Source organism: Lagenorhynchus albirostris, chromosome 7 (assembly GCF_949774975.1).
Source record: "Lagenorhynchus albirostris chromosome 7, mLagAlb1.1, whole genome shotgun sequence".
In the NCBI taxonomy this organism is placed as follows: domain Eukaryota; kingdom Metazoa; phylum Chordata; class Mammalia; order Artiodactyla; family Delphinidae; genus Lagenorhynchus; species Lagenorhynchus albirostris.
Window position 1 is genome coordinate 12240454 of NC_083101.1, and position 12812 is coordinate 12253265.

Below are 12812 nucleotides of genomic sequence, written 5' to 3' on the forward strand. Positions count from 1 at the left end.
ACAAGGTTCTTAACACTGTTTGAGACAGTACCACTTTGAATGTCCCCTGAGAGCCATGGTTCCCACAAAAAAAGCACAGAAGCTAACCCCCACCCCACCCCCAGCAATTCAACATTCTACACACCATTTCAGAGGGCTCATGGGCTCCCTGAGGCCCATCCATAGTCCCAGGTTAAGAAACCCTGAATTAGAGAGAAGGCGGAGACTTGGAACATGCCAGTTTGATATTTTGGTAGAGGTAAAAATTAGTCTAAAACACCTTTCCTTTGGTCACTCACTTATCATGAATCTGTCACAGGAATTGGATAAGGTTCTCTCTTAAAACATGTGCTACTTGCCCTGGGAAAGCTGGCCCCCGATCAGGCCGTGGAACAGGCAGGGATGTCGTGGCCCACACTGATGGAGAAAGAATGAGAGTGGCTGCTGACCTTGGTGGGAGTGAGGTAGTACCGTCGGCCAGTAAGAACTTGGACAGACCAAGGCTTGAGTCCTGGCTCTGCAGATGACTTACTGTGTGACTGAGGGCAAGCTGCCTTATCTCAGCCTCAGGGTCCTCATCTGTGAAAATCCCAACAGTCCTTATGAGAACTACTGTTATGAGGATCACATGATATAAAACACATAAAGAGCTAAGAAGAGTACCTGGCTGGCACACAGTGAAGTCTTTTTAATAAAGGGTGGCTGTAACATTATTATTATCTGCTTTTCTTCTCTGAACATGTGCTGCAAACAATGAGCCATTTAAACAAAGTCCATTTAACACAGAAGAGTAGGAAACAGGCTGCTGATAGGAAATATTAGGAGTTGATTCTGAAGTTTGGTTTAAAGTCCCTGCAAGGGGCTTCCCTGGTGGAGCAGTGGTTAAGAATCGCCTGTCAATGCAGGGGACACGGGTTCAATCCCTGGTCCGGGAAGATCCCACATGCCGCGGAGCAACTAAGCCCGTGTGCCACAACTACTGAGCCTGAGCTCTAGAGCCCACGAGCCACAACTACTGAGCCCACGAGCCACAACTACTGAAGCCCGTGCACCTAGATCCCGTGCTCCGCAACAAGAGAAGCCACCGCAGTGAGAAGCCCGCGCACCGCAACAAAGAGTAGCCCCCTCTTACCGCAACTAGAGAAAGCCCGCGTGCAGCAACGAAGACCCAATGCAGCCAAAAATAAATAAATAAATTTTTAAAATAAATAAAAAATAAATAAAGTTCCTGCAAAAGTCAAGAATCCCTGCTGGGCTGGACTCACAGAAAGTCCAGTGCAGGTGGGAGGCTGAATGTTAGTAGCTCTGCGAGGCAGGACTGGAGTTATGCTGTGTGGGTGAGTGTGGGCAGGAAGAGGTCTGGCACATTAAGGAGATCCCGACCCCAAAGTCCTCGTTGCTAAATAAAGAAATCTGACACAAGTCCATGGTTCTTTTTCAGTTAGTGATTACAAGAACCTGAGATTTACATAAAAGTTTCAAGATAACAAGCTACCTCTACATCTACTATTTTCTTTAATCATCAAAACGACTTTCTGAGATGCGTACAGCAGGGATTATCACCCTCATTGTACTGGGGAACTGAGACCTCGCTAGGTAAAGTGACTTGTCTAAAGTAAAGGACCCAGACTGTTCAGCAGCAATGCCAGGACAAGAATGCAAGTCTGGGGTGATTCTTGTTTTTTACCCGTCTCTGTAGCATGCCCAGTACTGAGCACAGTATATTCTTGGCATAGAAAGCAATCTACAAATGCTTGTTGACTTGAACTGACTTAAGGAAAGCAGATACCTGGGCAGAGGAGATCAAAACAGCCTGGGCCAAAAGAGCACTGGTGTGTGAAGGATGATGATAATATCATCAGAAGAGCAGCCACTACTTTAAAGGCATCGTCTTATTTCTCTCTCTACAACCCTGCTGTGCTAACCTACCTTAGTTCACAAAGCAGAGGCAGAGCCAGCTTGAGAGCCAAGGTTTGTGGGACTCCACTTGAAACAAATCAACATTCTATTTGATTTCTCAGCCTTTTTATTTAATTTATTCTAACAGTTCAGGCTCACACTCCCTCAAAGATAACTAAATAGAATTAGGCATCCTTGTTCTACCATCAGAGTATTTTTCTAAAATGCAAGAAGCAAATTATTAGCAGACGAATCACATGCAGATAAGGACCAAGGGAGAGGAACTCATTAAAATAAAACAAGAAGGTAGTGAACACTGCTACCCTTGCAACAACCAGCAAACTTTAGGGTTCAATGCAGAGAAAGAGAGAACCCACTCAGAAGCTTCCTCATGAAATCTAATTCTAAAAGGTAGGAACACGTAAAGATATCTTGTAAAACTAGCCAGGTCTAGTTATAAGGAAAATGGAACTCAGCTACAGTGTACAAAAGGTAAGTTTCAACACTGACATAGAGACTGAGTTACCCATCATTATATGATAAATATCACCAAAAGTGGACCAATAGAAGTAGCTCTTGTCCCATTCATTCAATCCCTCAGGTACAGTAAAGCACAATGATGATAAGCATTGACTTTAGAGTCTGAAATTCCTGGGATCTAATCTCAATTCCATCCCTGACTTTGTGCCCTTTGGGAGTTTTCTTCAATTCTCTAACCTTCAGTACACACATCCATAAAATGACCTCATATGGTCACTCTAAGGATAAATTCACTATGTGTAGACACTATACAAGCTTCTGTGAACATATCAAGAAAAAAGACTGATGAAGTCACTACAAACACAGAAGTTAAAACCCAAACCCACACTAACTACACAAATGATTTGAGCGGAGAATGAAGTTCAAACTAGTGCTGCTTTTAGGCTCATGAATAAAAACATGCCCTGAGGGCAAATATCCCCAAATGCCAAAGAGTTTTCTGTTTCTCCAAATAGCAAATGGTCAGGATTACATTAATTGACAGATATTACTATTTGGTTTTTGTAATAATATCTTTTCTTACAGGTAGTTTGAAGCCTAGCATATTCACTTTATGTTTGACATAACAAATTCCAATGAAGCCATGGTTCAGAAATTCCATTTCACATCAGGCAGGATTCTACAGCCAAAGGGTCAAGTATTCAGATTTGATCTAAGAAACCCACTGAGCCATCTCTTTTAGCATAGTTCCTGCTGCTTCTAAACCAGCCTCACGTATCAGACTTGTTCTCAAAATTCCTGTATAGACACACAAAGAAACAGTTGCTCTCACATATTTCTTGAGTCAAAACTTAAAAGACCTAATTATTTTTTTCCCATTTCCCTCCACTAAAGATGATGCATGGCACAGTTATGGGTATGAAAGGGCTGTGGAGCTCCTAGGACCATTCCCGATCTCCTGAACAATCTATTTAAAGTGAAATTCCTTTTAGATCTTATATCGCAAGTGGAAACAACTTTTCCATCTCAGGTCACTGACCCATGGAGGGAGAGAAATTCAACAGACGGCTATATGAGTTTTGATGTATGTATGTATGTTGTTAAATTTTAGATTAAGAGCAGGGGTCTAAAACTCTGTAAGAAATAAAAAAAAAAATTCGGTCCCATAATAAATTAAGGAGAAGAAGGGGAGAAGTAAAAGGGAAGAAAGGAGAGAGAGGAAAAAAAAGGAGAGGCAAGTAAAGACAGATACTGAGAGATTGATGGAGAAAAGGAAGACGCAGGCACCGAGAGGACAGTGGACCTTTCTGGGCAACAGACCCACCTTGTGGCCATTGCAGATACTGCTGCACCAAACTTGGTTCCTGCCGCCTTCTGAAATAAGAGGCCATGAAACAGGGCGGAAAGCCTTGGGAGCACGCAGTCAGAAGGCCTGAGTTCCAACAGGGCTTTTGTCACTGCCCAGTCAGTATCAGCCGGGTAAGTCACTTGGCTTCTATAAGCCTCAGTTTCCATACTTGATTTGCCCTTTGCACCTCACAGGGTACTGTGAGGAACAAATGAGATTCTTATAAAATCTGTACAAATACTGGAAATTACAACACTGTAACTGCTAAAACACAACAAAAGACAACAACAAGAATAGGTATCTGTTTCCTGGACTGGCATGTGAGGTAAAGCATTCCCTATTCCCACCTTAATTAGGAAGTACAACTGAGAAAACTGAGTCACAACTTTTTTTTTTAATTAAAAAATAATGGAATGGGATTGAATGAGTTACAAGGCCAATGTTCCTTTCTAAATTCTACACCAAGAAATTCAGAAGCTAGTTTCCAAAGCATTCACCTAGCAGGAATCCCCTTTTCCATGGCTAGAGGGTCTCCAAACAACCAGAGATACTATGCACTCTCTGTGCTGACTGAGGCCCTCCTCCATCATGCAGTCTACGTAATGCAGGGCTCATAACTGAGCTTGCCAATGATTTCTCTTATTTTTGAGCTGACAAATTATCACTGTGACTGAAGTCCTTTGCCAATAATTGGCTCAACTATTGCCTATATCTCCTTTAATATTTTTTGGTGTTAAGTATAGCTGCCAGAGTGAAACTAATCATCACTAACTAAACTGTACACACCATATCCCACCTTTTAACAGAAAAAGCTCACTCTCTCATGTCCTGGTGAATCTGTAGGCTTTCCGTGATGAGTCAATTTCAAGAAAAATTACTATTTTTCTCACCTGAAACCATGTGCAAGTAGGGGAAATCATCCAAAGTGTACCCTAGCCATGCAGGGCTCTCCAAGACCAAAAGGAATTACGTATCTAAGCAAATAATAACGTGTGCTGTGCGGCCTTGTCTACCTTAATTCTTTGGAAGCAAAGGCAAGGAAAAAGACATTAGACACCTCCCATCTGGACTTTGGAAATAAAGAATCCATTTATTATTAAAGTGTTTCAAGCTAATGAAAACCCAAAAGGTAAACCTTTAGCTAGAAGCTATTTTTAAGCCTTGCCCAAATCCATGTTAACTCTTCTTTGTAAAACACTTGGAAGAAGCTCAACAGAATATTCATTTATTCACTCATTCAACCAATATTTACATGTCAGATCCTGTTCTTGTTCTGGGAATTCAGCAATAAACAAACGAGATAAAGTCCCCTCTGTCACAGGCTTAATTCCAGCATGGGGACAGGGGGCACGCAGATAATAGTCAAACATATAAAATAATGTTAAGTATCAATAAGTGACATGAAGAAAATATGACAGGATAAGGAGATAGGGTGTAAAGAGTTGGGGGGAGCTGCTACTTTAGACACTGTAATCAGAGAAGTCCTCTCTGATGACATGATCATTGAGCCTAAGACTGAATGAGGTGAGGGTGAAGCCATGTGGACAGCAAGGAGAACAACATTACAGGCAGAGAGACCAGCCCGTACAAAGGCCTGCAGAGGGAACATGCTCAGCATGTCTGAGAACAGCAAGGAGGCCAGGGTGTCTGAAGTGGAAAAGTGTAAGGGGGAAAAGTAGTAGTAGTTGAAATCACACTGTCAGAGGTGAGATGGTGCCAGGCCTTGCATGCCAAGGCAAGAACCTGAGTTTTATTCTGAGATAAGAAGCCATTAGTGTTTTAAGCAAGAGAGAGATGAGATCAAAAAGAGTCTGGGAGGAAATCACTGTGGAAACAGAAGGACCAAGGAATCGACTGCAATATTCCAGAAGAGAAGTGATGAGATGGTTAGACTTGGGCATTGGTGATGAAAGGGTTGAGAAGTGATCAGATTCAGGATATATTTTGATGATAGGGCTTGGATGTGGAATATGAAGATGTTAAGTGTGAAAGAAAGAATAGAAGAGGATGGTATCAAGTTTTCAGGCCTGAGCAATGAGGTCCCACAAACTGGAGATGGGGACACTGAGGAAGAAGCAGGTTTTGGAGGGGAAGAAATCATAAGTAAGAGTCAGCATCCTTCTGTATGCTAAACCAGGTTGGGACAGAAAGCAACTCCAAGAAGCTCAGAGCTCATTTGGCTGTGTGCTGCGTGCAAACCCATCACTGGTATAAATGTTACTGAAAAGAGTTTGTTTCTGCTTGAAAAACCAGGGAGGAAATAATCATAGTAGTAGCCATTATTTCTTAAACCCTTACTAATTATCAGGCACTAAGGTAAGCACTGTACAATCCTCACACGTAAAAACACTTAATCACAGTACCTAGCACATGGTAAAATATCATTAAATGTTATCCATAATACTTGTGAAGGATGTAACATTTTACATTGAACGATAACTTTAATGATTATTTTAATTTCTAGAAGTTCTATTTCCTTTCCCTCCCCCCCAAATCCCCCATTCACTTTATATCATGATTCCTATTTTTTATCAGGCTAATATGTAGTTTTTGTATTCCTGCTTTTACAAACAGGGTGGCCATTCTGAAGTCCTAACTTTATGCAGAGATTTCAGTTTCATTTTGGGGCCTCCAGAAGGCCCCAAATCATGTCTTGTCTTCGTGAGTAGTAAAATCCTAATACCTACCTCTGGTTCTATATTCCCTTGGAATGCTCTTTTATTATCACACACAATACACTGAGCCACTTTGTTTAAGGCACCTGGGTATTTCTCTTTTTTCTTTCAAGTTCATCCAGGTATTTAAACATTTCTTGGATTATACTTTATTTAGCATCTCTAAATGTTTAAAGAAGGGTAGCCTGAGTTAGCTCAGTCTGACATATAACCAGAACCAGAAATCCAATATTACTTTACAGATGAGGAAATTGTGCCTTAAATAGGTGAAATAACTTTGAATTCAGATCTCTCTCTAATTCCCAGTCCGTACTCTAATTCAGTAGATAGTGAAGCTTCTCTCCTACCACATCTGCCCCCGACACACTGATCACAATTCTACCCTCTGGAGACACACTGAGTAAATATGACAGTCAGTCTTTTATGCACCCTATAAGCATCTCAATACAGCTATTTATTCTGTCTCCCATTTGCCTCCACCTCTCAAATTCCAAACTAAACTCCCTCAATTACTTTTTCTTCTTTAAAAACAAAACTTTTATAACATGAACACAAGGAGATTCTTCTTTTTTTTTAACCTTAAAAAAATGATACAAATCATAAATGCTTCACTGGAAGTGATAAATAGTGAATAAGTTTCCTTCATGTATTATTACTTTCATTTTAGGGAATTTCTGACCATAACAACGAATACTGAAAGTTAAAGGACAGCACAGTAGAAATCATGAAACCTGATATTTAATTCATAGGCTGTAATATATATGAAAATATTTAGAAAATTATACAATACAAAAGAAAACATTATTATTAATGTACTATAAATGTTGACAATTTGATATTAACAGGAATCTAAATTAATGCAAAAATGATTTTACCTTCATGTTGCAAGCTAATTCCATCAGTTTTTTTGCATTTTCTTCTGAGCGATATCTCTTAGGAAGCTGAACCCTGAAGAACTTCAGCGCACCTTCAAAGTCTGTCAATAGTAAGTCATCTTTGGAAGTCTTGAAGAAAGAAGAAAATACAACCATGTACAGAAAAAGTTTTCTGCTATGAAGGTGCCCAAGAAGGATTTTATAATCCCAGCACCTTTATAATCCCCAGAAGATACTTTGTAGCCTTTGCAGAGCTACTTGCACATATCCACTGTCAGGGACAATGCTAGAGCATGGTGGCTGTTCAGAATGAGATTAAGACCAAGATATTGCAAGTGCTGAACAAGGAATACCAGATAACCCAGCTTACAAATAAATGTGTACTGTACCTTTAATAATCCAAGGGCGACGTTAAAAATAACACTTATTCCCTAAAAGAAAACACAGAAAACATTTTCAGTGTTTATATATGGATTATTAAAAGCTGTTTGTCTTCAGAATACCCCACAATTTTTAGATAAACTGTAAAAACTTAAGGAATGAATCTTGAAAATATCTTGGGGAAAGAAATTACAGGGCAACCACTGAAAAACCACTTAAGGTAGACCCAGTCTCCCATTTTTTTGAGAGAAGAGCTTTTCTAGAGCTATTCTCGCAATTCAAGAATGCTTTTCAAAGTATTCTATGCTTCCGAACTAAAACATTAGAGTCATAAAATTGTGATCTCTCAGGAAGTAACTCCTGGTGGCTCTTCCTGTATTCTATACTGCTCACTCCAAGTACAACAATCACTCTGTCCATGAGCCCTAGGACCCAGAACTGAATCTGCTCAGGGTTCCCTCTAATCTGCCTTTCTTAATCTAATCATTCTAGGAGTAGTGGGGCAAAGGACAGCTCAGGTGAGGCCCTAAAATCTGCTGACAGTGTTAAACTTTTAAAGTTTCTGGGCCTCAAGTTCCATAACAAATAGTCTCCCAATGGTTTTCTGAACTAATTAGTTGAAAAGTTTATGTAGGTTACTTAGCATGCCACCAGGCCCACAGTAACTACTTAACGAATGGTTGTTTATAATAGTGAAAAACTAGACAAAGGTTTGAGATTAGGAATTGGTTACATAAATTATGATATATCCGAAGAATGGGATACTTGGCATTAATTAAGAATAATGGGGCTGGGTTTCCCTGGTGGCGCAGTGGTTGAGAGTCCGCCTGCCGATGCAGGGGATGTGGGTTCGTGCCCCAGTCCGGGAAGATCCTACATGCCGCAGAGCAGCTGGGCCCGTGAGCCATGGCCGTTGAGCCTGCGTGTCCGGAGCCTGTGCTCCACTACGGGAGAGGCCACAAGAGTGAGAGGCCCGCATACCGTAAAAAAAAAAAATAAATAATAATAATAATAATGGGGCTTCCCTGGTGGCGCAGTGGTTGAGAATCTGCCTGCTAATGCAAGGGACATGGGTTCGTGCCCTGGTCTGGGAGGATCCCCCATGCCGCGGAGCAACTAGGCCCATGAGCCACAACTACTGAGCCTGCGCGTCTGGAGCCTGTGCTCCGCAACAAGAGAGGCCGCAATAGTGAGAGGCCCGCGCGCTGCGATAAAGAGTGGCCCCTGCTTGCCACAGCTAGAGAAAGCCCTTGCACAGAAACGAAGACCCAACACAGCAAAAATAAAATAATTAATAAACTCCTACCCCCAACATCTTCTTTAAAAAAAAAAAAAAGAATAATGGTATATCTGAAATGCTGTTTCTTATAATGTTTCAAGCTAGATAGAAGATACAAATTTCTTAATGGATTTTTATACGTTTTGAATATGGGATAATTAAAAATAAGGATGGTATACATGTGGAGGTGTCTGTCTATAGATAGTCAAGTATATGAGATAAAAAGAGGTTACCAGATAGCATATATAGCATAATCGTATTTTTATGTATTTTTATATAGATATAAAACCATAATATACATTATTACATAATATTCCATATGAAAAAAAACTGTTCCATATAGAAATTACACATACACATATATGAAAAGGCAGAAAGAATATACACCAACATGTTAAAAGTAGTTTCCCTCTAGACTGGGATTAGAAGTATTTTTAAATCTTTTTGCTTATAGTTTCTATAACAAACATGTATTATTTTTGAAATTAGTTTTTTCTTCTTAGGCACACACATACCCTAAAACCCAAAACTAAGCTGAGGCAAAGATTGTTATTTACTATAATATCTATTTTCTTTCAGTAATAGACCCCCACGTTTTAGCAAATTTCTAGTCAGCTTAAATAAAAAAAAAACTCCCCTTAGAAGCTAGGTATGGTCAGGTACCTAACTTTTGGTCAATAAGAGGTTAAGAAGAAATGCAGGTGGAAATTCCAGGAAATGTCTTTTAAAAGAGGGGATGCAACCTCCCCGAACCCCTAAACCCCCTAGCTTAAATATAGAGAGACAGTGGCTGGAGCTCTAACCAGCCATACGGATCAGAGTTGCACTCTGAGGAAGGTAGGTTACTGCCAACCTTCTGATTTCTTTTACATGGGAAAGAAAAATAAACCTCTACTTTATTTAGTCACTGTTATTTTGGATTTCTTCAATGCAGCCAAACCTAACTAATACAAATGTGCTTTTTTTAGCAGAGAGCACCTTTGACAAAACATGATTATTAGCATCAGCCCAAGGAAGAGGAACTTAAACCTGGATTTTCCAGCAATGAAATAAAATAACTGAGAAGAACAAATTCTGTTTTAACAGAGGTGACACAGGAAGGACACTACAAACAAAAGCCAAAGTGTGATACGTACCTCACATAAAAGCAGGTCGATGATATGGAAGACCATGTAGAGAGGGAATTTTGCAGTGAAGAGCGTAAGAAACCACTGGGAGGCATACATGTGTGCTTCAAGGCTTATATCCAGGAAGTGGTTGTACAAGTCAGGAATGTATTCCTGAAATAGCAAACTAATTAGTCTTGGGCACATATGCAGCTGTTGAACTCTCACTCAGGAGGTTCATAAATCTGCCAGAAATAGGCCAAAAAAGTCACATATTTGTGTTTTTCTAAAAACTGCCCAAGTGCTGAGAAGAACACTTATCATCTGGTATTAAACTGGCACTCAGCTCTCGTTTCCAGTCCACAAAGTAGCTCTGAAGAGGAATCCCCAAATGGTGACAAATATTTGGAAGGACAGTTTTTCTTTCCAAGTTATGAAATGTTTGGGAAAGTTTGTTTCACTTTTGTTATAAGATTTCTAACCAGTCAGCTTCAGAGCCTTGGTGAATATTTCTTGACTGAGTTTGCTGTGTTAAAGGCTCCTACAGTCATCTGATCTTTTGGGTGTTTATGAGATTGAAAACCCGGCTCACACCCGTCGGGTTAACACCGTATTAATCGTGGCATCATCGTTACATAGAGAGAAATGAAAAACCTAAAACCTGTCCTTAACCCTGGAGGGCTAGAAATCACCCCTGCTCCTTGGCACCATTTCATCAATCCCGCTCTTCCCAGTCTTGCATTCCTACTGGCAAATGCAAAGCTGGATTCTCTACTTACCTGCATGAGGCGCTCCAACTGGTAAAATTTGCAATGCAAATCTTCAAAGTTTTGCTTGAAAAGTTCCCTGAGACCATAGTCAAACATGATCTTGACCAGAACACTGAATGCCTGTTCCTCAGGCATCTGTAACAGACAGGCAAAGAGGGAAGGGGTGGGGGATCAAAAACATATACAGAAGTTTCCTCAGTATATTAAATTTATCCTTCAACTCTCCTATCTGAATACTAGGAAATTTAGTGATATGCAGTAACTCAGATCTCAGCTGTGTTTTGTAACATTCATTCATTCAACCAAGAAATATTTAACAATGCCTACTCTATGTCATACACTGTTCCTGTTCTTGAGGAGCCTCTCATACAACCAGTATACAATAGCTGTAAAATGCCTACTTAGAAAGACCAGTGGGAACACAAGAACAAGAAAGCCTGGGTCTTCCTGAGGGAGCCAGGAACAGGCTTCATAGGGAGGGCAGGACTTGAACTGAGTAGGAACAGGTCTATACTCGAGTATATGTTTCATCTTTCCCAAATCATAAGACCTTTGTTAAATCATTTTACCTCCTTAACTGTTATTTCATTTTAGTAAAAATGTTTTTCTTCGTCACTGTTACTAAAAACATGGTTAGTTACAGAAGAACTTTATGTATTCTAAGGTTTGAAGAAATGTTTAAAGTATTACAGTAACGCCTGCAGTAATACTTAAAATAGTACAAAAACCTCCTTTACTTCACTTCTATTTACAGATGTTACTCACTTATACATCTTCCACAGCTTTATGGAAAAATATCTCCCTGAGAACCGGGCAAAATGTCTAGTTTTCAAAATAGAAAAAGAGCACTGGAAATATTATTTAAGGCATGACATGACTGTAGCAAGCCTTCCAAATGTCAAGAAGGTGGGTGGGCTTCTGTGGAACAAGATGATGGAGGTGGGCTGAGCAAAGAAATAACTGGGAATAAAGCAGAGCTAAAGAGCAAATCAGACTAAGTAATAATGAGAAAAGGATAGAAAATTATTGTTGGAAAGGTAAGGGCATTTGGGGCAAAGGACCAGGCCTTTGAGGTCTTTACCATGGCAGGCAACTTCACTCTTCCACTCACTGAGGGAGAGACTTGGTCTGCCCAGAGTGGCATTTCTGATGTTAGGTAGCACACCTGCCCTTACTCTGAAACAAGCACTTATTTTAACACGATGGCAAGCAGCATAGAGTTCAAACCAAGACATTGGGGATTTCATCGGGAAACTCATTTTAAAAGGGTTGTGACATTTAAATGGGGATAAATGTCCTTGCACGAAAATTGAGAACAAAGACGAACCACATAGACTTGTGAGACTCTGAGATATAAAGTCTGATTAAAACAACAAAACAAAAACTTAAAACTTGACTTCTTGAGGATGTGTTAATTAGCTTGTGAGAATCATTTCACAATGTATGGTATATCAAATCATCACATTATACACCTTATATATACACACACACAATTTTCGTCAATTATGATGTAAACAAAGCTGGGGGGGAAAAAAATCTTGACTTCTTTATCAGTGTCATAGCTTTATCACATTTTTGCATGCCTACCAATACCAACAAGCTAGGCTCACAGTAAGAAGATGCAAAGTGGTTTTGTTTTACTTGTATTACAACCTACACGAAATGGCTTAAACCTCTTCAAAAGCTTCCTGTTCTTAGAGAAACAAAATCTAGACTGCGTGGCCTGGTCTCCACAGCCCTCCTCCAAGCTAGTCTTGTGGACCTCTCTAGCTCCCTCCCCCTATTCCCCATGGCTCGTGATGCTCCTGTCACACTGCCTTTCTTTCAGTTCCTTCCAGATGCCAAGTTTTCCCCATTTCAAGGCTTCTATATACTGTACTATTCTCTTTACCAGGACTGCTCTACTCTCCACTCTCTTGTTTTCAAAACAGTTTTATTATTTTCATAACAATGTTAAAAAAAGTTAAATGATACAGTAAAGTACAAAAGAGAATGGATATCCCTTCTCATTTTTCAGGGT

General features: G+C 40.0%; 1 protein-coding gene across 4 annotated transcripts in view; it reads right to left on the reverse strand.

The window, feature by feature from the left end:
* Positions 1-12812, reverse strand: part of RABGAP1 (RAB GTPase activating protein 1) — a 151198-nt gene that overhangs the window by 20505 nt on the left and 117881 nt on the right. For all 4 annotated transcript variants that reach the window (XM_060154385.1, XM_060154387.1, XM_060154386.1 and 1 more), the window contains 4 exons: positions 10802-10927; positions 10053-10196; positions 7646-7687; positions 7257-7385 (listed from right to left, as the gene is read on the reverse strand). In XM_060154385.1, coding sequence (XP_060010368.1) covers positions 7257-7385; positions 7646-7687; positions 10053-10196; positions 10802-10927 — 441 coding nt within the window. The remainder of the gene's footprint in view (positions 1-7256; positions 7386-7645; positions 7688-10052; positions 10197-10801; positions 10928-12812) is intronic.